Source organism: Acipenser ruthenus, chromosome 17, assembly GCF_902713425.1.
Source record: "Acipenser ruthenus chromosome 17, fAciRut3.2 maternal haplotype, whole genome shotgun sequence".
Taxonomy (NCBI): Eukaryota; Metazoa; Chordata; class Actinopteri; order Acipenseriformes; family Acipenseridae; genus Acipenser; species Acipenser ruthenus.
In genome coordinates, this window is record NC_081205.1 from 2,652,541 (window position 1) to 2,677,489 (window position 24,949).

At 39.1% G+C, this 24,949-nt stretch overlaps 1 protein-coding gene across 2 annotated transcripts; it reads right to left on the reverse strand.

Moving 5' to 3' along the window:
* Positions 1-8,560: 8,560 nt before the first annotated feature.
* LOC117423701 (peripheral myelin protein 22-like) lies at positions 8,561-24,008 on the reverse strand. 2 transcript variants are annotated; one of them, XM_034039790.3, is made up of 5 exons: positions 23,884-24,008; positions 17,344-17,435; positions 15,403-15,496; positions 10,488-10,628; positions 8,561-9,393 (listed from the first exon to the last, which is right to left on the reverse strand). In XM_034039790.3, the coding sequence occupies exons 2-5, from the start codon at positions 17,419-17,421 to the stop codon at positions 9,233-9,235; spliced, it is 474 nt and encodes a 157-aa protein (XP_033895681.1). In that variant the 5' UTR covers positions 17,422-17,435; positions 23,884-24,008; the 3' UTR covers positions 8,561-9,232. The 2 variants fall into 2 exon arrangements, with proteins under 2 accessions (XP_033895681.1, XP_033895680.1); XM_034039789.3 differs by lacking the exon at positions 23,884-24,008 and adding an exon at positions 18,769-18,924.
* Positions 24,009-24,949: the final 941 nt, after the last annotated feature.

Sequence of the window (24,949 nt, forward strand, 5' to 3'; positions counted from 1 at the left end):
CTCACTAGACAACCGTGCTTCCATTATTTCAAAACACCCTATATGCTTTTAACACTGTATATAAATACACCCCAGTTCTGTCCACATATTATCAATACAGCTGCAAACTACCATAACATTTCTTGGAGGGTGTAGTTTATTGCATTTTTTCACATGGGAGGTTAGCAATGCCTATATCTAAATGGAGTTCTGTAAGAAAGACTAAGCTGCACGCTAATTATTTAAGAATGTAGTCTTGTAGATGTGTAGATGTTTTTTTGGTTTTTTAAGGTTATTAACTTCCTCATTACATTATATAATATTATGATATATGCATGTACAGTATATGCATTTGAAAAGCTTGGTGCAAATTCAATTTATTGGATTCACTGCATTACATTAACCGCCTGTCTGCCTAAAAAACGATAAGCTAGGGAAGTACTGAGAAATTTGAACGACTGCAAGGTATTTGCATCCTGCAGAACCAGACATGCCCAGCAGATGTCGGTGTTTCCCACTCAGGACTGGAAGGAAATCTTTCTCATGAGTACAATCTGTACATACAGTACTGATGGTGGGGGAAGGGGGGGGGGGGGGGGGTCCCTTATTTGCTTTCATTGCAGTGCACACTCTCAGTTCAGATTGTCTGTTCATAACAAACATTGGTATCACGTGCTGTCACAGTCCTCTTACTATAATGTAAAACAAGTCCCAACCACCAAAGGAAGGCTGAACTGAACCTGTGTTGAACAGAATCCTTAAATGCAGGTGACTCTTCTGCCCCCCAGTGGCTGAATACTCAAACCGTACAATCCCCATAGACGGGCCAGGAAGGGCCCTAAAGAGGAACAGTACAGCTATGGCCAAAAGTTTTGCATCACCCTATAGAATGAACTAATTTTGCTTCATTAAGTCGAATGAAACCTGCTGAATAATGTTGCATTAACATATTGAATTACATATCGCTTTCTAGTTTTCCAGATACTTAAAACTGATAATTGAAAAATGTGACATTTCGAAATCTAACATGAAATACTGCACTACTACTATGGCTTCCGGTAGAATTTTGCGATATCATTTTGTAGTTTCTTTGATTACATGATGCTAAATAAAAGATCTAAATGAATGTTCATATCTGGGTCTTTTTTTTTTTTTAAAGATAGCTATCCTAAACTTTTGGCCATAGCTGTACATTCATTTATATATGAGCAGATATGTAGTATTCTACACAGGCAGGTATTAAAATGTCAACTTATGTCAAACTGTGATAGAAATTAATGTGTTCTTCACAGTGTGTAGTCTAAAAGAAAATAATATCTAGCCACCACACTAAGAATATAGTAGAAACAGCAAGCTATTTTACCTTAGTATGAAATGGTAAAGTGTGCCAAAAATGATTATGTATCTATATACCCCTATATTAACCCTGCTGCTATGTTCTTAAGAATTGTATTTATTAAGCCCCACTTTTAAGCAATATTAAATGCAATAAAAAATAAAGCATAACGAGTCCAGCGGTTTACAGGTTTTAGGGGCGGTGGTCTTAAGATCCGTTGCTGTTTTGCTTATTAAAAACAGCCCCATAGTGTAGTTAAAGCAAGGAAAATGAGCTTGCACACAATGGTAAGTGTGTGGTATATGAACCAGGACCTGCAGAATCACAGTGCAGATTTAACAAGGCAAACTTTTACCCTTTCATAACAAAACCATCAAGCAGCAATATGCAGAGCGTGCATGGGTTGGCGGTGTTGGATTTTGCAGAGCAATATGCAGAGCGTGCATGGGTTGGCGGTGTTGGGTTTTGTTTCTATGCATGAATTCAAGAAGCCATTTAGATCAAAGACGGGAGCCCACGAAGACAGCAGCACACAGTTTAGCTACAAGAGCACAAAAACACCACAACTGAACTGTTGATATTACAACAAAAAAGTACCACAATGAACAGACGCTTCACCCACTTCCTTGAATTCTGCTTCTCAAATCCTGTATATTTGTATGTGCATTACCGATAGCTGTGGTTCAAATTTATAAAAATAAATAAATGAAGCAATGCAATTGAATTGAATCAAATAATATCATATTAAAACGTCAAAAATATGCACCAAATAATATCCATTAGTCAATAGTTTATTGTTAAACATGCGTGCAGAAGGACATGCAAGATAACCCTGCATGCAAAGTCTGCCAGGAAGGCATGTACAGTAAACCTTTGTTCTTTAATAGTGGAATACCATACAATAGATTTGGTTTTAAACTCATAGACAGGAATCTTTTGTTTAACCTCAAAGGGCTGGTAGCACACCTTGACCTGCTGGGCTGGGTTTGAACTGGGTGGGCTCTTTGGGGTCAGCAGACTGAATGAAACTCCAATCTAGACCAGCTGCACACAGCATCACCCCTGCCCTGCTGTATTTTAATTAAGAGATAAAATTATTAAGGCTACAAATGACTCCGGCTCACTCAGCCTTGTGATATGAGAGCAAGCAGATGGTCCAGTGCAGGAGAGCTGCCTTTAATAAAGAAGCATTTGCATTGCATGAGCATTAATTGTGTCTGCTCCTCTCGTCCTCTGATTTTATGGTTGTCAGGCAGTCTGTGAAGGAACCATGATTAATTAGGAAAGACCTTCTGGCTTGAGCCATGTTCATTGTGTAGGTGAAATTAAAGAAAAATATGATCTCCTCAAAGGGATTGTGATTGATAAAAGAGAGGAAAGACAACAAAGCAGTGGTTGATTTTCATTTTTCATTAGTTAATTAATGATCCCTCCCTCAAACGCCTATAACATGATACCATGCAACAACAAAAAAACAAAAAACAACTGGATACTGTTACAGGATAGCACCATGAATGAGTGACTCAGAGCCAGGAAGCTGTAGTAAAGCACTAATACACTTTAAGAAAAACACAGGCACAAAATAAGCGGTTAAACACAACTCACAAGCGTTTGTAACTCAGGCTAGGCACTGAATTAACCTCCAACTCCTCCAACAAACAAAGGATTTGGCCTCCCTTTTATACCATGTGGCTGGGACTTGATTGATGATCAATTATTCAAACAAGACCCAGCCACATTCCACCCATGGATTTGGCAGGGACGGAATTAATCCCATCCCTGTCATACTTAAATTCAAAATAATAAATCTTTATTTACCCACAATAATACACATTATTTACTCACAGGGCTCCTCCTTCTCCCCTGTTTCTATCAGGGGTGCCCGTTTAACCCCTTGTAAGACTCCTGGGCTTCTGTGAGGGGGGTGTGCACTCCGGTGGTGCCAGCAGTGTGTTGGCACTCCAGAGGTGATGGTGGCGCTGGGCATGGTGGCGGTGCTGGGCACTGCTTTTATTTTCAAAGATATGGTTCCTTTGCATTGTAATCCATGAAAAAGCAAGTTGTTCCATTGAAGTGATATAAATAATGCATATGCATCAGACATGCAAGTCTAGTATGTTGGACTGCAAGTCTAAGTGCTGATAACTCAAATGTAAGCTGTGGTCCAGGTTTGTCTTTGTTTTATTGTACAGCCCTTGGGATCTGGAAGTGGTCTTGCATAGACACAAGCCTTGACCTGGGCATGTATTCAATTATAAGATCTGAACATCAGGGCTTGGAGAGCAACTCTGTCACCACGTGTGATTGATCTAACTTTTGTGCTCCTGTGAGCACCAATAAGGCCCTGCTTATGTGATTTAAAAAGAAAAGGAAGAGGAAGCAAATAAAAATAAATCTTCAAGCTTTCTGGGGAGGATTTTGCCAGCCACGGCAGAAACGATATCCACCTTACTCAATCGCATGCAAGCATTACAGTCAAAACCTGCCATACAAAAGGCATACTTAAGAAAGACTAAATAATCCACAAACATTTCACTTTTCAGAAAGTTTAGTTGGCAAGAGAAAGCATAGCTATGGGTTATCTAAAGAAAATGGGATTTTATTCCAGGTTACCCCTCATATAATATTCATTAGTATTTGTATTATACTTTAATACAATACATCAACACTCCTATGTGATCTTTAGGGTAAGCAAAATCTGTTTCAGTGTATTTCTCTTCAGGAAGACCTTGTGGAGCTTTTAGCAGATCACAGCACTAGCAGTTGGATGTACAATTACTTTGAAACACATATATTGTACAGTGGTAACACAATGGTACCAATACAATCAATATGTCAAAATATTACCACTGTAGTTCCATTCTACCAATACCACTGCTGCTGCCCTCAGTAGAGAGCCATTGAAGATCATTTGCTAAGTGTAAGGAGTTACAGATGAACGTAAAACAAGTGCAATGATCAATGTTCTGCCGGCTGCCCTTGGGCTAATAATTTCATGCAATAATGTGCACCCCATTGAGTGAGCAATGGGCGCCCAGGGGGGTGTCTGGCACAGAGGGGCCCAGATAGAGATCAGAGGAAGCCCTCCCCAGGGTGACGCGCAGTCAATTAGAGGAGAAACCCTGGGAGTGGTAGGGGTGAAGGAACAAGGACAGGGCCAGGGATCTGATTACACAGCAGGGCGGCTCAGCGGTTCATCTGTGTCACCGACACTAATTCTGTTTAATGTACCTCAAAGGTGACATGTTAGAACAGTATTTATAAATCACTTAAAAGAGCAGGGGGAAAAACTGCTGCTGCCACAAGCCTGAAAAAGTTGAACCGTTTTCTTGTTCCTGTGCTGTCAATGCAAAGAGAGATACAGAAGTTATTAATAATAAATTTGATCACAGATGGATAGATACAGACATACAAAGTGGCTACAGTGCAGTATACTGTATTTCAGTATAAAGTCGTAGAATAGTTCTTTATTGTTTGTATTTATTGTATCAGTATTTATTATGATGATGTTATTACCATTTATCTGTGCGTGGGTTGACATATTTTGTGGAGTGAAGTTTGCCAGGTTATGTCAATAACATTTTTCTGCCAGTAATTGGTAGTTTAGAGTTGGATGCTTGACGTTCTAAATTCGGACCACAAGGGGGCAGACTTGTACCAGCAGCAAGCAATGGAGACACACGCTCAACAGTGGTAATCAACATGAAAATAACACGAGAGACAGTATGTGCTCGATGGAGTTATTTAACTTTAACGGAATGTCCTGCCTTTTCCCTTAAAGCACTCTACACTCTGCGTTTATATTATTATGGCATTCACGCAAACCTATTTAGAATGTAGGGACATTCTAAACTCACATTCAAAAAATACGATTATTTGCACGTCTACATCATAACATCAGATACTAGTGCAAATTAATAAGAAAAATCGCGTTGCCATTGTCTTGGTTGGGGTGATCAGTCAGACGAAGCTGACAGCTTTATTCGGCTCATAGCATGCAGATGAACCTGCAGATGTCTGCCACTGAGGGGCGCTGCTGCTTCATGGAACGTGTCAATCTGAACCTAAACACACAGCAGCAAAACAGAACACAGGCAGGTCATTTCAAACTCACATCAGCATTAAAAACAGCTCCTTCTGTACCATTCAAGACACTTTATAAGCTGTAGTATTTTAACCAGCGCAACAACAGGAATTTAAAAAAGGCAGTGATGACTAATCTGGCAACCTTGGCTATTAAGGAGTTAATAATATATCCAGGGCGGCTTTTGGTGCCTGTGCTTTCCATACCACCACATGCATGTGTATTCTGGCATCTTTGTCAGTCTGGTGCAGATGTTTTCAAAGCCTCTGAGCTGGCTGCTTGCTCCACTGAACATCCAGTCCAATGGGAATGCCTGATCGTATTTCAGCTGCTTTAAATGCTTTCCCTCCTGTCTTTAAAGGCACAGTGTGCCATGTGCTTTTTCAAACAGTTGTAATATATGCAAGTATATTCTGTTAGACGCTATCAAGTATAATAATAAAAAACACCAGACACACAAAATGAAACCTGCATTAACGCTAAAATATAGTTAACAGGTCCCACAGAAGTAATTATGGTTTAGTACAGGGGTGTCCAGTCACAGTCCTGGAAGGCTGTTCCACTCCAGGTTTAACAAATGCGATAACTAACTACTGCAGGGGAGGGATGGAGGTTTATTTGGTTCAGTTAAACGATTTAGAACAGGGTTGGAACAAAGACCAGGACTGGAAGAAACAACTTGTTTCGTACATTCATTCATTATTTAAAGCAGGGACCAGCCGGGAATATAATAAAGATACACATTGATGTTTTGGGAGTAAGCAACATTTTATTAATTTTTTTTATTTTTTTTTATGGAAAAACACAACACTTGTCAAGTCATATTTTGTTTCTATTAGCCAGGCCACAGCGTTATCAAACCCTGGCAGTCTTCATTAGGAAAAGCTGCCCCCTCCCCCACTCCCCCCTCTCAGACTGCCTGAGTCCTGATTGTCAGACCCACAGGAAAGCAGGCTAGCGTACACATAACATTCTGTATAGGTTACACAGATTACACTTCTAATAAGAGGGGTGACTGGACCTGATTCTCCCAGGCTCAATAGGTGGCTTGTTGCTACCGTACTGTGAAATTGCCTTATTCATAATGCTTAGAACCCAAACTGACATACAACATGAACCCTTCAAAGAACAGCCTTGTGTCTGCAAGATTTTATTGAGACTAATTTTCTATGCCATTGTATACCAAGTGCTGTTCATCAACATATTTTTTTAAGGGAATGTTTGGTTTAACTTAAAAAAGTATTAAAGCATTATTAATAATAGTACTATTTTATTATAGTCAAGTTAAATAACCTTTTATTGTGAATATATATATTTTTTTAAGATGGTTATATTTCTCTGGGGTGCTTCAATAAGCCTGTTCACGTTAACTAATGTACAGAATTACTCAAACATTTTGTATTATCCCTGTGAAAAAAAAAAAGAATCGCTTCCTGTATTCTTAAGCTTAACGCACTGGCAAGCACATCGCTTTGGTCACTCAAAGCTGTTTAATCCAAATAGTTTTTGTTGGGTGTGTGTCCTTTCTGAAAAAATAAAAGTACTGATGGCGGTCTGGAGTAAAGAGCTTTGAGCATCCAGGCCTAGTGCGTGCTGCCCTGTATTGACGTCCTTCTTCATCTTCCTGGGGTAAGCCTTTACCTGAAGTGTCTCTGATTGCTGTGCGTTTACATTACCTTACTCAATAAATACATGTGCACTTACACAGAATTACAATGTCATTATGCATAGTTACAGTGTTAAAATGAACATATTTTACAGGATATATCTAAGTACCCAATTCTATCAGAAAAGGGTTAGGGATAGGGTTAGGGTTATATCGTGCAAAAAGATGTGTGCATTAAGTGTATTGTAACTATGCATAATACCATTGTAATCGTGTGTAAGTGCACATGTATTTACCAAGTAACTGCTATGTAAATACACAGTAATTAGAGACAGTTCATGTAAAGTGTTCCTCTTTTTGTGAATCAGACCCAACGTGAACAGGACGCTGAACCCAGATGGCCTGTTCTCTTGCCAGTGCTTCTGTCTGCTAGCAATTTTACTGTCGGTTTGACTGGAGCTGTGACTCCCGGGTGAAGCAACATGAAACTGACAAACTGGTATTCCAAATAAGCCAGTAACTAGAGGGTCATATGAAACCCCAACCTCAGTTCTGGCTTGAAGTCACTGTCCAATCACAGCTGTGTTACATATAAAACAACGAGGCGGGCCAGACTGATCACATGATTCAAACGATCTGACAGTCGTTCCTACAAACCAAGCTCTGCGGTTACAAACACAAGCCTTGCACGACATTAGGACAACTGCCCCCTAACATGTAAGCTTTTTACATACAGTATCTGATGGCAAACACATGCACGATATTTGGCATTATAATACAAAACACTTTATATCTGTGTACACACAGTATACAGTCTACATTACATATTATATACTGTATATATATATGAATCAGATACTGTAAATACAGAATCCCAGTTGTGTTTTTTAACCTTTATGTATGGGTGAAACATCTATAAATGTTAAAGAAATACATTTAAAAAGATCAATAATGTAACAATGCGAGCCATATGTTTTATGCTAAATATAAGGAAAAAAATCTTTGATCTGTATTAAATAAAAATGAGAGCACAGCCATTGTGATGCTATTCAATGGTATTATTGTATACACTGTACTTGGTGTCAACATACAGTACTGCAGTCATTGATAATTTAGCCTTAAATTATCTGCACTAGCAGAAATTTGGAATTGACTGCTAGGTTTGCTTGTGTAGCATCTTGGCTCGTAACATTTCTTTATAATGTTGATGTTCCAGATAATGTCGCTATGCAAGATTGACTTTGTTACGTTGCCTTTTCTTTCTCCGCTGCTAAATATGTGTATTACCAGCTGTCATCTACAGTCATGTATTCAGCAATCAAGGCAGAATAACTGAACAGCCTCCTCCTGTCTTCCCTAACCTTACTTACACAACCGTTCTGAAAACAGCACTGGTGTATATTACAAATAATAGCAGGCACCATTTCTAAAGCTTGTTTCTCTTACATATAAAATATATAGCACAGCACTATAATGTTGATTTAATTCAGACCCTAGCATAGTTCAGTACAGTACAGATCCAAGTACAGTGAGCAGTTAGTATGTCATTCCAATCTTCTAGAAATGCTTTTATTAAAAGAATAAAAAAGAAATACTTTAGTAAAATCCTCTGTGTACAAAAGCAGGTAGGCACAGGTACATTACACGAAAGTAAAGTGTTTTTATATCATGTTAATTGACTCTCTACTGAGAGGGCTAAATAGCTATCAACAATAGGAATGGTAAATACATAGCACCATTGTTTGAAAAAAAAAAAAACTACAGAAAATTATTTAAAATGTATCAAGCTATTTTTTTTTAATCCATTTATTCTAGCAAATGTATTTCTCTAAAACGAACACAGCTGAAACACAAGCTCTCTAGACTTCTATTTTATACATGCGCTTTGGTTAACATAATCAAACTAAAACTCTGATTTCTATTTTTTTTTTGGCGTCAGAACAAAAAAAAAAAAAAAGACATAAACATGATTATTCCATCGTTACAAATGAGTGTTCCGCAGGTACTTAATTAGCTTTACAAGAGCTTGAGAAGATATTCCTGGTCAAAAAAGCAAAACAATACTATGTACATGTATGTAAAAAGTGTTATAAATAGGTTTTAAACCATAGATACTATATACATCTTCAAATTTTAACAGTATTTTTTTTTGCAAATTTTTCTTTTTTTATCAGTTTCAATTCTATGGACGCTGCAGTACTGATGTCTTGGTGCCTTTGATGAAAGCTCATTCACGTTTTCTCAAGATTACGTAGATGCATCCGCTGATCAGAGCGAGAGGGAAGGCGACCCAAGCCAGGATATAAGCGTACCCATAGCTCGCCGACTCCGGGACCCAATCCGCGTTTTTCACGGTGTATATTGTCGCTCCGCTCATCACGAAAAGACCTAAAGAAAAGGGAAAAAAATGATATTTTACTAGGATGCCGGACAGTCTGCTCTGATGAGTAGAACATCTTTTACATTGAATAGATTTACTTTTTGGGGAGTCATCCGGGATTTCTCAACTACGTTTTTCAACTGAATCGAATTTTCTTTAATAGCGAATGATTCTGTGTTACAAAACATTAGTCCAGCCAAACACTGAACACCCAAATGCACACACACACACACACACACACACACACACACACACACACACACACACACACACACACACACACACATACCACACAACGACTTATCATGTTCTATGAGCGACTGCGCACACGGCAGTACAATGCTTTTAGAGGTTATTTCCACAGCAATGTAGCAAACCGGCTGGATTCCATAGACGTTCTCAGAAAGTTGCACAGAATGAGAAAACGTTCTGTCAGCATTCATATTTCAGTGTTATGATAACATTTGATATTTGACAGCCTCTTTTGGCAAGCGCAGAGTAGCGCCTACAAGCTTGTGGCAGTGACATTTTAACTTCTGTCACTCGCACTGTTCCTCTCTGCCAACCAATAATAATAATCAGGTTTTACTCACATAACCATTATACAGTGTTCATTTTTTCCCCCTCTGGCAAAACCAATGACCCTAACTGCACGCATATGAAGGCGCTGCAATTGTTTTATTTCGATGCCAGTGGGTGCGGGAGCACAATAGACAGCAAACACTATTGCCCCGAGCTCCCACTCCCAGCTCAGCCAAGGTTAAAACTCACTGCCTACGTAACTGCAGCAGACACAAGGCTCACACAATCAAAGGGAACGGTTTTGATCTAGGTGGATTCTGTCTTCTGGAATGGGCTACCCAGTCATGCTGTCAAGGTAGAAACACTGGGATCCACCAAGCCCTGCTCTGCTCAGGTTATTATAAGGAATTGGCTGGATGCTGTGCCGGATAGAAATGTGTCTATCGTAAAAATGCAGTCGAAACTATTGAGGTAGCAGGACACTAGTGTACGTTGATAAAATAAATACAAGTCAACGTAACGCTCAGATTCAACATTGGAACTTTGTTTGTGACAGTCCCTTGGCACCGAATGAACTTACTTGCAAGTATCTGAAAGATTCCAGTGAGGAAGAAGCGCCCTCCCTTCTGGAGCGTGAAGAGCTGGCAGAAGAACAGGAACAAGGAAATCACGCTGAAGACGACGGACAGGATCATTGTGGCCTGGACCGCCTGAATCCATTCTGAAATCCAAACGAGACACATTCATAAGAAAATCAAGACCCATCTCGTCCGCTTTGTTTTGCACATTTTAGAAGGAATAACAAAGCGTCATTTTGGTTAAAGCAGGGGTGTCCAATCCCGGTCCTGGAGGGCTATTCCACTCCAGGTTTAACAGGTAAAACTACTTCAGGGTCTGGATGGAGGTTTCATTGGTTCAATTAAACAATTCAGAACAGGGTTGGAACAAAGACCAGGACTGGAAGAGCCAGGCAGAGGCGAAATTACAAGCATTATTGCAGAGGGCGTATTTTTAACATTAGGTAGATTGCATTTACAATTAGGCATGTTTAAAGTGCAGGTAACATGTTTATTGACTGGTGAAATACAATTCACAGCTGCTGCAGTATATCCACTGTTTTGTCATTTCAAATATTTTCACAAAACAAACGTTCAACTTTAAAGCTACAGTGTGCAGTACAAAAGCACATCTTGAAAAAACACATCTGTAGGTGAAAAACACTAGAATAAAAGTCGCTACATTTATAAAAAATATATAAACATGTGAAATTTTCAGTCCACTAAAATAAAGGGCTTTACAATAATCTCTCTAAGTAAAAAATCTAAAGTAGCACTGTAGCATTAAAATGTTCAATAGAAAACTGCCTGAGTTACAAGCGTAATCAATCAGACTGCGGAGTCTGTGTCATCTGATCCAAAACCACCGAACTCCACGTCGTCATCATCTGAACCTTCATCACTGCTGATGCAAGAAATAGTCTGAATCATTAATACACAGAGCACTGAAACTGATCTAGACTAGGCGATTCTTTAAATTCTCTAAACAGATACGGAGAGGTGATACCTTTTATTGGACTAACTAAATTAATTAATCTCTATCATCTCTGGACTGATACTGCTACCACTTCACCTATCAAAGACTAAACGGATATATGAAATTTCAACATCAGCAGTCTGGAAATTCAAAGGGGACAGGCGAAAACAAAATTAAGCAGTTTTGCATGGTGTCTATACACCGTACTGCTCTGATCACCTTTACCAGTCACATGAGGAAGGTAGTTCCAATTGTTTAATCACTGACTATTTTGCACTTCAAGTCCATCCAGTCCTGACTGGGTTAAGGTGCACTAGAGGAAAAATTCAAAGACTGCTTTAATCTTATACAAAGAGACATGCAGAAGTCTTTGTTTGCTGCCTCGAATGCAAAGTGCAACCATTTAAAATGCAAAACCAGAGCCACGTCTATGAACAGTGACATCGTCTGATGTCACCCTTAGGCTGAACCTGCAGCTAGCAGTAGCTTTCTATAGCTGAAGTCCATCGAACGCGTTGCAGCTGGCTCAAGACCCAAGCACAGGTTCTTATTTCTTGCTCAGGGGCCATGCAAGCCACCTTCGTGTGTTCCAGTTTCTAAACAGAACACACAACCTCACAGGATTGCTTTGACAACTATCTCTTCTCATGTTCAGCTGTGTCTGCATTCCGAGTTTAGCACAGCCTTGAAGTGAAGGACTGCTTTCCCCAATGCCACAGAGGCTGTATCGAATCCCTATGAAGGATCAAAGAATTCAACATCATTTGCAGACAGATCCATTTTAATGTTGACGCACGCGTGAACCGACACGTCCATTACTAGGCATTTGCAAATATGCATGCTACCATCTGCAGAACTCTGCAAGCTTGATTCAAATGTCATTGTATAAACTTAATATGTTGGTTAATAGTACACAAACAAACTGAATATAATCAGAACAAAATGTCAGTTCCACTGCTTTTTATCTCAAGTAAGCTCACGGTTACTGTATTTAAAAAATCTAGCATGCTGCGCCAGCATTATCAGTAAATATTAAATAATACTAAAAAGGTAGCTTCCTCAATCCGTGAGACCTAAGTTTCTCTTATATTATAATGACTGGTAACATTCAGAAACAATAAACAGGGAAAGGATAATCAAAGAGTTTACTCCACCAGGGGACCAGACAATGATCTGATAGTCATCACTTATTCCAAATGTAGTTCCTTTCCAAAGCAATGCTGAGTCAGGATTAAGTATTATTGTACAAAAGGGATACAGACTTTAGACTTCCCAGTTCTATGCTTTATATCACAACCTGACAAGTTGGTAAGTCCAAGTCCAAGCAACACATGGAGCTGCAGTCACAAAGTGCTGAGAGTATTGGTAATTGCACTGCAGCTTCATAAATGGTTTTGTGAGTGTTGGAACTATCATGAATCACCTGGACTTGGACTGTGAAGTACCAGACTTTAGTGCCTCCTTATCTGCGGAATTCAAGATGTAAAAACAACAGTTGAGACCCCTGCCACCTGCAACACTTTAGTGTGAAAAGACTGTTTTGCAAACAGCATCATTGGCATGTATTCTACCTTTGATAGAGGGCACATAGTATGCATTTGGCTAGCATGTGTGTCCATATCATAAACTGTACAAATAGTTGCTTGTTTCAGTCTACTCTGGGGTTCGACTTTGCTGTGCTTTGCTCAACCCTCAATCTCTGAAGGAATTAAAGTCACAATCAATAGACCCCTTACAGACTTGTCATGTCAAATCAGTCCTGGCTGCCTGTGGAACTGGATCAGATTTTCTCAATTCATTCTGACAGCCGTCATAAAAAGAACCCTCGGGAAGGAGCTCGTTAATCTGTTTTTCAGAGCACTCGTACAACTATGAATTCTTCCAAAGAATAATTGAATCTTGATTTTTATAAATAACTGAACTGGCTTGTATGTAGTAACCGGGGCTGCAGCAAGCATGCTTCACATCCTACTGTATCACGGCATAATCTAAACCAGCAATGGAAATCCAATCTGACTGCTTCCCAGAAACAGACACTCACAGAGCTGCACAACGTCAGACCAGCCTGTTTTATTCAAAACTCACGACCCTTAGGGAAGCTGTAACCAACCTGTCAGCTCTGGAAACATTTTAAAATACATTCACTCTAAACCCAGCAGTCCATTATAATACAACAACGTTTTAATATGTATTAATGGATTTAAAAACAGAAGCAGGGTCATTTCAAATCAGATTCCAGACATCTTATCCATGCTTGTTTAGGCTGAAGCTATTGCAAAATGAGATGCAATTTAATTCAGTATTTTCACAGTACAGTCTTGATACCATATAATAATCACAAACTGGTTACCCAGGCCTGGGTAAAAATCTAAATTATAGCGCTACCATAGATATTGATTAGTGTAGATAGTATGACAGCACTTCAAACTTCAATCCAGGCATCTGCCATTGTTAACCAAGTGTGTCTTAACCTGAGAAGCCTTCAAGCTTATTTCAATGGGCCACATATCTTCATTATTTATGCATTTTCCTGCAAACAAAACATTCAAGCTGTCGCTTCATTCCATCCCCCAGATTCCCTATCTCTATTATCCAGAGCTGTCTACCCCTACTTTTAAAGCTGGGTGGAACTCTGGCACAAATAGACCAGGCGTTCTGCCAACAGGAGATACAATAACTCATGTGACGGAGTGCAGATTCAAAGCCGTCATCTTTTTTCACTTCTCTACCCAAAGGTTGGAGCCGCGCCACTCCGCAGTGGAGAAGTCACGCTAAACTTCACAAGGGAGGGCTGAGACAGACTGGCTGCTGCAGAACAGATTGCTTCCATTAAACCACACCTCTGTGTGGAGTACATTCTGACAGTGATTCCTGGAGAGACAATACAACACGTTGTATTCACAAGGTGCGGAGGGTTCACTTTTTAACTACGTCCTCTTTAAGATAGCTCATGATTACAGTAACAATAAGCGATGTGATGTAAGTTACAGAGAGCCGTGTCCGGACCACTGCACTGTCTGACATTACTGCCCCACTATCCACTCCGTCAAGAATAAACTTCATTCCCTTCAAAAGTTTTTTGTTTTGTTTTAAGGCAGGGCTTGATCAAACAGATGATACAGAAACTCAAGAAACATCTTAGCCTGGAAGACAGATATCTGGACAAATGATATGTCGCTAATCAGTCCACAGATTGTCAGACAGTTACTGGGTGTCCAGTAACTGGACTACATATCTAGCCATAGATTGTATGATCTAACGATTAATCATACATCGTACATACATACTGTACTTTAAATAGCGCCACAGTGCACACTATCAACTAAGATACAAACACTAAGAGCTCAATAAGGAAATATAACTCGAGGCCTATTTATACGATGTAGAAGACGGGGGAGGGCGAGTTCTGGCAGAGAATGAAGCGCACTTTCAACCAAGCGCCCCTAGATGGCAGCAAAATGCCACCGCAGCGTGCAGGCACACCCACCTCCAGAATTAAAAGTATGGTTCACATGAAAGGCACACACTCCCGACTTGAAAATAGAGCAGCAGCAGAATATTGAAATACAGTTGGCCTATGCCGTTTTATGCAAACTGGCAACTACGTACAACGGCGACATCAATACAAATATATTGAGTTTATTAGCAACCGCACAACTACCTGAATTATTATTATTATTATTATTATTATTATTATTATTATTATTATTATTATTTATTTGGCAATTAATTAGTAGTAGTAGTTTATTTTGAGTTGACACAATATTATATAAACAGCATTTTATTTTGCTGTCAATGGGTGTCAAAGTATGCCACTGACAAACAACATAACTGAGAGGCTAGATCATGGGTCCTAAGGTTACATCTTGGCCGAGCAGTGTCTTCAGCAGCAACAGCTCACAACTCCCCCATGCTGTATCTATGTGTGGTTAGTTGTGGGATGAAATGAGAACTTCACTCACCTGACGTGTTTGCAGGATCACAATGCGAGCCCCCATTGGTGGTGGAACAGTTTAGCCAAAGGTCTGCACTGCTCCCACTCGTCTCCGCCCAGGTCTGTGATAAACACAATACAATACACACTGTGAACGAGAGCCCTTTACTGAAGAGAATCAATACAATACACACTGTGAACGAGAGCTCTTTACTGAAGAGAATCAATACAATACACACTGTGAACGAGAGCCCTTTACTGAAGAGAATCAATACAATACACACTGTGAACGAGAGCCCTTTACTGAAGAGAAGCAATACAATACACACTGTGAACGAGAGCCCTTTACTGAAGAGAAGCAATACAATACACACTGTGAACGAGAGCCCTTTACTGAAGAGAATCAATACAATACACACTGTGAACGAGAGCCCTTTACTGAAGAGAAGCAATACAATACACACTGTGAACGAGAGCCCTTTACTGAAGAGAATCAATACAATACACACTGTGAACGAGAGCCCTTTACTGAAGAGAAGCAATACAATACACACTGTGAACGAGAGCCCTTTACTGAAGAGAATCAATACAATACACACTGTGAACGAGAGCCCTTTACTGAAGAGAATCAATACAATACACACTGTGAACGAGAGCCCTTTACTGAAGAGAATCAATACAATACACACTGTGAACGAGAGCCCTTTACTGAAGAGAATCAATACAATACACACTGTGATCGAGAGCCCTTTACTGAAGAGAATCAATACAATACACACTGTGAACGAGAGCCCTTTACTGAAGAGAATCAATACAATACACACTGTGAACGAGAGCCCTTTACTGAAGAGAAGCAATACAATACACACTGTGAACGAGAGCCCTTTACTGAAGAGAATCAATACAATACACACTGTGAACGAGAGCCCTTTACTGAAGAGAATCAATACAATACACACTGTGAACGAGAGCCCTTTACTGAAGAGAATCAATACAATACACACTGTGAACGAGAGCCCTTTACTGAAGAGAATCAATACAATACACACTGTGAACGAGAGCCCTTTACTGAAGAGAAGCAATACAATACACACTGTGAACGAGAGCCCTTTACTGAAGAGAATCAATACAATACACACTGTGAACGAGAGCCCTTTACTGAAGAGAATCAATACAATACACACTGTGAACGAGAGCCCTTTACTGAAGAGAATCAATACAATACACACTGTGAACGAGAGCCCTTTACTGAAGAGAAGCAATACAATACACACTGTGAACGAGAGCCCTTTACTGAAGAGAATCAATACAATACACACTGTGAACGAGAGCCCTTTACTGAAGAGAATCAATACAATACACACTGTGAACGAGAGCCCTTTACTGAAGAGAATCAATACAATACACACTGTGAACGAGAGCCCTTTACTGAAGAGAATCAATACAATACACACTGTGAACGAGAGCCCTTTACTGAAGAGAAGCAATACAATACACACTGTGATCGAGAGCCCTTTACTGAAGTGAGAACAAATAACAGTGCCTCTGGCCAAAAAAACAGGTCAGTACAGTACTTCGAGCTAGCATTTAACAAGTTCCATCTTGCTTCTTTATTAACCTATAATAAAATATCCACACACTAAATCTGCGTATTGAGGGCAGAACTAATAGCAATACAACCTGAGAAATGCACCGTGTTTACATTCTAAACTGTAACTGCTGCGTGTGTGCCGTGTGGGTTATTCTTTATGATGCATTTATACAATGTTACAACTGAAACACTGTCACACAATATAATAATACTAATAAATAAACACACACACACGCACTAGAGAGGGTCACATTTCATAACATCATGATACGGCAATAAAACGCAGCTGTCCTGTTCTGTTACTTTATGTTATGTTCCTGGGAGTGCTAAACCAGCCCCTGAAGTTAGTCAAATGCAAGTGAAAAAAGTTCTACTTACGTTAACAATAGTGGAGACAAACAAGAGCACCAAGGCAGCGATGTGCAAGAGGACGATTCCCAGCAACAAGAGAAGCATCTTTCCAGATAATTCTAAAAAAAAAAAAAAAGAATCGAAAATGAAACAAATTAATAAATTGTGGTTTTAGCAAGCAGTGCGAGGCTAATCTAGAGGGCGTGTGTCCTACACCGCTACACTCGCTGTACTACTGCAGAGAGCGCACTGCACTGGGTGTGTCGTGTGCCTAATGCAGTAACGAATTCCAACCGCAGGGGGCGGAGCAGGGGGGGGGGGGGTTCCACGGAAAATGTTGAAATGAAATGTTCAGAAAAAAAAAGTTTTTAAATAAACTTTCTGTAGCTTTCCCAAGTCTGAGAATTACAGAACTAGCCTATAAATCTAAGCGTATATGTTTAAACACAATGCAAATACACAGTGAGCATGGACATGGTTTAAGCGTCTGTTTAAAGCACTTTTAGATGATAATAATAATAATAATAATAATACAATTTTACATTGGAAATTCAAATACATGTTCTTAAACAACTTCAAGCGTTTCCTAGGCTTTGCATATTTGTCTGTTCGTGGCGTGGACCGTTATCCACAAAGCCACCCCCATTCAGCGCTGAAACACAAACAAGAAGTATCACGTAGGTAGAATCACTCTCTTCATTCTTTTTTTCAAACATTGACAAATCATACACACTTCGTTTTTATTTATTAAAAAATATATATATGTATATATCTAAAAAAGTAAATATAAGCAAAATAATCCTACATAAGTAAAGTATCAGAAAATGTTTCCCAAATTTTGATCTGAATTCTAAAAGGTTCTATTAGGTATTCCAGAATTTTGATCTGAATTCTAAAAGGTTCTATTAGGTATTCCAGAATTTTGATCTGGATTCTAAAAGGTTCTATTAGGTATTCCAGAATTTTGATCTGGATTCTAAAATGTTCTATTATGTATTCCAGAATGCGGGTTGGTGTAAACTACTGTACATCAGCTAAGCAATAAATGCTGTATGATACATTTCACGTATTTTATCACAATAAACTCAGATTAGTATTCGGTTTGCAAACAGAAATTCAACGATTAAATTCAACGACGGTAATTCATTGCAATAGCCTAAATAAATCGTGTAAAGCAAAAAATAATAAATAGCCTGTAAAAAAAGTAGTAGTAAAATAAATAAATAAATAAATAAATAGGGCGATTCAAATCATGTTTTTTCCCTCCACAAAAAAAAAAAAACGAAAAAAGGAGTTGAAATGATTTTAAATGCACACTCCAGCGTGGAAACGATCCTGTAGTACTAGTTCCAAAATCATCCCCGGTGAAAGCTTCAATAACATTTCCATGAATATTAATATTAAACATAAGGCTTTCAAAATATAAATAAATAAATTCTAGATCCAACTTACTTCAAGATAAAGATTAACTTGTAATGAAAAATAGTAAGAAAAAAATCGCCCTCAAAAGTATGGTAAGCAGGTACGATACAATTCAGCAGAGTGAAACCACAGCACACGTCTTGAGCCCAAACTGCGAGTGTTTGAGGTATCCGCTGGAGTTATAAACTTTCTCAATACGAGAGAACAACGCCCTGGATACGTCCTTACGTCCGGGTGTGCCCCAGCTCAGACCGTTTACAATACAGCTGAACAAGAGGCGTGTAACCACAGCCAGGGGAAACCGCTGGGAAGTTACTCATAACACGAGTGAGTGTGTGTTTGTACTGTATGAATGAACGTATTTACATTGACCACTTGTTGGGTTGCATGGAAACCGAAATACACCAAGCTTGAAACAGAATAGGTTACGTACAGCAGAACACGTATTGTGAGAAGGTATCGTTATGGCCACTAGGCTGCTTCAGCATCCCTACCCTGCTCAGTGTGACAGATCGGGACTGTCTTGCTGTGTAACGAATTCTAGTTTCAAGCGGAGCGCGGTAACGGTCCACCATTTGTTAAATTTAAATTAAATTTATCATTAAAAGGCATACCTATAAATGACAAGCTTATTATACACAGGCTCATGCTTTTAAATATGTTATTTGATAACAAATGTGCGTCGATTATATGTTTGGTAATGTTTTCATTATTATTATTATTATTATTATTATTATTATTATTATTATTATTATTATTATTATTATAAATGTTTGGTGGGAGACATACTTGTGTTGGCTAATATTTATAATTAATATAACTTAATACTATGCATAAAAAATGCTTAATATTAATACAGAAACAAATCTAATTTTTTATGTAGCTTTGACCAACTATGGAGAATTAATATGTATTGAAATATTGAGAAATATGTATTGATAATTTCTGGGCACCTGTGTAGATATATTAATCAGTAGCCTACTCTATATAAAAATCAGGGAATACAGAATGTGTTAACTTGGAAACTGTGGCCCACCCTCCAAGCCAAATGGAGATGCAGCATTCAGCATTCAGGCTACCTCCCTGTAGCAAGTTATACAGCTGGACTGAGGAGGAGCTCAACTTCAAGTGCTGAGCAATAGAACTCCAATCCTTTGACCCTGGTCAAGGTCGCTGTGTGTCTGCGTTGTCCTGGGAATGGGGTACACAAACATGTGGGCGAGTGCGTTCTCCGACCGCAGCACAGAGTCAATGAGTCACCCAGTGTCAGAGAGAATGCCAGCAAAGCGTTTCCCCATGGAAATGAAGGCAGCCCCTCTGGTATGCAGAGTATGCTGTTTAGTCATGGAACATCTGTGTAGGTGTGTCAAGGACAGGGCTGAGTCAAGTAATTGCACTGCCTGGGTTTTAAATCCAGTTTTATTAAACTAGACGGCAGAAATGCAGCCCCAGCTATCAGTTTGTCTGTCTGTCTGTCTGTCTGTCTGTCTGTCTGTCTGTCTGTCTGTCCAAGTTGCAAACTCTGGGTTCCTGTGAGACAAAACTGGAAGTTTTGTGGAAATCAATGAAGGATGTCCGCAAGCAGAGAGGGGGCTGTGGCGGAAGAAAGGGGAGGTCGAAGTAGCTGTCACTAGTCTCTGTGCTGTATTTCATGTGCTATTCACATGGTGGGCTGTCCTCTTCCAGGAATGAGTACGGAACACAGTGATGGAAATGCTGGGAACTCCCATTCCAACTGAGTGATGTCACGCACTCATTTTAGGAGCCAGGTCAAGGAAAATGATTCATACACGGCTCACTCACTTGGTAACCCTTTCTATAGTCCAAAGTCACATTCACATTTTTCCAGGAATAAATTAAATGCATTACACAGCAATGGTTTGAAAATGAGTTCCACGTGGTCCATTCCTAAAGAGCCAAGCTAGACAATTTGGTAAAAGAACCATGAAGTACTACTAAATTGAGGTTATTATTATTATTATTGGTAAAACATGTATTTCTGGTAAAAAAATAAAAAATTAAAAAAAACATCAAGAAACAGAAATCTCATTAGTCTTTTACTTCACCCATGTAAGTAAATAAAAACACACCCGAGACATTTGAAGTCAGCGAGTGTAGTTGTTATTGGAATATGTTTCCTGTTAAACTCTCCCGAGGAGTCCTCTCCAGATTCTCAGTAAACAGAGGGATGCAGTCATGTCTCGTTATGAACTCGATGCTATCTCCTAACCAGGCCGCTATTGAAAGCTGTTTCAATTACTTTTAAATTCCACTTGACCACATTGAAACATGTTAGCAGGCAGTTTGAGATGACTAAACACGTTATGGGATGTGCAGGGAAAAAAAATACAGGTGCCTGATGTATGACTTTACAACTCTTTCTGTGGGGTGGCCTAAGAATTCAATATCTAATTTATGTACAAACAAATTGTACATATCATGATAATATTCTGCACATATGCTTTATGTTGAATGAAACACTTATTCTAACTATGCAATTTTCAGTACCCAAACTTAAAACTACAGTACAAACGTTTAATTCAGTTGCCGTCCTTTTCCTTCATCAAAATGTGCATCAATATGAAACAAATTTAATGACAGCCATTTACATTTGCCGATAAGGCTTTGCAGACTGAATGTCAGAATCATCTGTAGATTTTTCAGATGTTCCAAATTAGAATTATAGGGCACTGCTGATTTTACAAGGCTAGTTCCTAATCCACCCCAAGAGGTCTAGCTGTAGATAACGTTCTCAGATGCTGGGCTCCAGTCTCCAATCCAGATTAACTCTCAGATGCCATCTTTCTAGCCTCCCCTCCCCCTTGTACCTCTAATGAAGTAAAGATACTATATCGTTGGAATTATTCCACATACATGATGTGCTGATAGATCTGTCATTATTGAATATATTCCCCACATACATGTATATTCTCTTTTGATTGCATGAATTTCTAATTTCACGAAACATTTTTCCCTCCTGCTTTCTAAACTCTGTACTGTATCAAGTTTCAGAAAAAGAAAACTGCTCAAAACTGTTTTGTTTGGTGCCCCTGCTTAATTTAGTATCAAACTCATGTCCCATAAAAATAAAAACACGTGTCCCGGTCATGGCCAGCATTTGGGAATAGTGCATGAGAAACCATTCTGCAAAACAGCAATACTGGTGCCAAGAACTGGCATAGTCTGTCTATAATTAAATCTCTGTCGAATTCCTCTATACGCTGCATACATGCTAAAATATCAGCAGATGTTTGAAGTGAAACAGTGATAGTACACTGGTATATGTACTAATATATGTCCGTGCTGTCATGGTAACTTTTTTTGTTTAGTGGGTCTTTTTAAAGACAGCATGGTGTGATATGGTACTGTGCATTTATTCCCCTTGATGGAATACCCAAATAACAGCTCAGAGAATCCATCTATTTTATTTTCAACACCTTGCAATGTCTACTTCCATATTTTGCACAGCTGCATTGAATAACCACCTGGAAACCTACACATCATGTGCTGTGTTTAATATGCTCATGTAGTGGGAATTTCTAAACATTTTGAGGGCTTGCTAAGAGTTTGTATTTGATATTTTGGTGTACATATTTGTAGACATTTTCTTTTGCTGTTTTTTTTTTTGTTTTCCTAAAGGAAATCTGTTTTGATAATTGAAGTTAAGTTCCATGTCTGTAGAGCTTTGCAAGACTACTTTTATTGTTGGATGAATATTAAACAGATGTTTAATAACTGCGTATGTTTTGTCAATAGGAACCCCTATCTTAAATAAACCACACACTTTTCTCATTCTGTATAGGAAGAGTGCATTCTCAATGTATTTCAATTCCAGCGCTAGATCATTTCTTGCAGCAATCCGAGATGACGGCACCCCAATGCTGTTGAGAGGTTCAGTGGCATGACAAGAGAAAATAAAAAAAGGCTAGAGGGACAGGCGTCAGGGGCAAATTAGGAAACCCCCTTCTCTTCCAGCTATCCCAGGCCCTTATATGCCAATGTTTGTGAAAGACCAGAGATCATGCCAGCGACATGTGCGTATTAAGTTTACTCCATTTGATTATACTTTAGGGGTGGGGGTGATACGAGTATTAGTTGATCCTTAAGCACTGTTATAAATGGAAACTAAAATCTGAATCAGATTACACCTGGATCATTAATAGCATTTGATTTACTTTCTATGAGTACTTCACCAAATATTCTTTTGTCTGCAAACTGCAATATGCCAGTAAAATAATCAATACATATTAAAAATGATAATCATAATTTAATTATTTATTATTTGTTTATTTAGCAGATGCCTTTATCCAAGGCAACTAACAGAGACTAAGGTGTGTGAATTATGCATCAGCTGCAGAGTCACTTACAATTATGTCTCACCCAAAAGAAAGAGCACAAGGAGGTTAAGTGACTTGCTCAGGGTCACACAATGAGTCAGTGGCTGAGGTGGGATTTGAACCGGGGACTGCCATATTACAAGGCCCTTTTCTTTAACCACTGGACCATACAGCATTATTATTATTATTATTATTATTATTATTATTATTATTATTATTATTATTATTATTATTATTATTATTATTATTATTTATTTCTTAGCAGACGCCCTTAATGAAAAATAAATCCTTGCTAAAGTCCCCCCACCTACCCAATGGATTGTCCCAAAGTAATTGTAGACACATTTACAACAATGCTATTAGCCTGTGGTATTCTTGCAGCCACATCATGAGCTTAGACCAAACCCCAATGCCTGTCACCAGAAGCTTTGATAGTAACACGTTACATAATGAGGTGTACATCTGAGCTGTGATTCAGCTCTAGCCTCATCCCTTCTTATTAACTCAATAAATGCCACCTGGTTTGTCCTTCTGCTTTGTACCTCTTTCTCAAACCACCTGACCAGCTGAAAATATGTCAATCTTGGACCCGTTTACAACACAAAAACTGTGAAGAAAGTGGATCAATATAACCATGCATGCAATGAACAGAAGTTTAAACTGACAAATGCCTTTATATTATATATAATCATAGAAACGATACACAGTGGGACAATAGTTACCAACATCTTTTCGTTCACATTTAAATTTGCAGCACAGCATATGCAAAAGATTGCCTGCAGTTAAAAACGAGGAAGGGCACACTTACCAGAAGCAAACAAAGTTGTACAAGTTCCAAAAGGGAATCCCCAGAAAGCGGGTCGGGTATGTGATGAGGTCTGCTTGACTGTCACTTCTTCCTCGGGCACTGCCTGCCTGTTCACGAGTTGATTCCCTGGTTACCACTACACTTCTAAAGCCACAGACAGTTAGCCCTATCAGTCCAATGCCCAGATGTGTCATTGTGGCTTCATTCAGCTCAACCTCAGCTATTTAAAGACACACAGCACCCCTTATCTCTGAGCCCACAAGCCTATGGGTATTCGCGAGGAAGTCAGAAAGACAGTATGTATGCTAAAACTTCAGCAAGTATCCGACTGATAACAGTGAACGCCTCTGCTGCCAGGAACAAAATCTAATTGCTGTTTCTAGAAAGGTCATCTTGGGCCCTGTTTAATGAGTAGAAATGTTCGGTTCTTTAATCGCAAATACATTGTGTTGTCATGTCTGGTAATGCTACGGTCTGTAAATAGTTTCCTTTCTCTGATATTTTTCTATTCAATAACTTTATAATTTTTATTGTTTGTTTCATTGGGCACCTGCGATCCATCAAACCATACACTTTTCTTATATGTAATTATGCACTCTTTGCTTGGTCATTTATTCTCATGAGTATCGGGTGTCACATTTGAATTGCCAGTCCTCCAGAAGGCATGAAGACCCTGTTAGGCTCTGGGGGCCAGGACACCCTGTTATAGTAAACTGTTTTGAAAAGCTTGGGTGTAAAGCTGCATGCAGCTGCTATAAAGAGTGAGGTGGGGTCTTCATGCCAGGGAATGTTTTCTCTCAATTATTCCAAAAATAAAATTCACAAAATGATGTGTGTTTCGTAGGGCAGCTTGATAATATGAAAGCGTTGAAAGATCCCTCAATCCCTGCAAAGTAACAAAGAACAACGGTGCCCTGTCTCTTTAAGAGGCCAACCACGACTGAGCTGGAAAGAGCAACGTCAGGAATTCTTTAGATGAATCCTGGCTGGTCTTAGCCCTGCACTTTGCTGTTTATTGTGCAAGCAAATGCATGCTTTCAGACAGGGCCACTGGCTCTTCCAATGA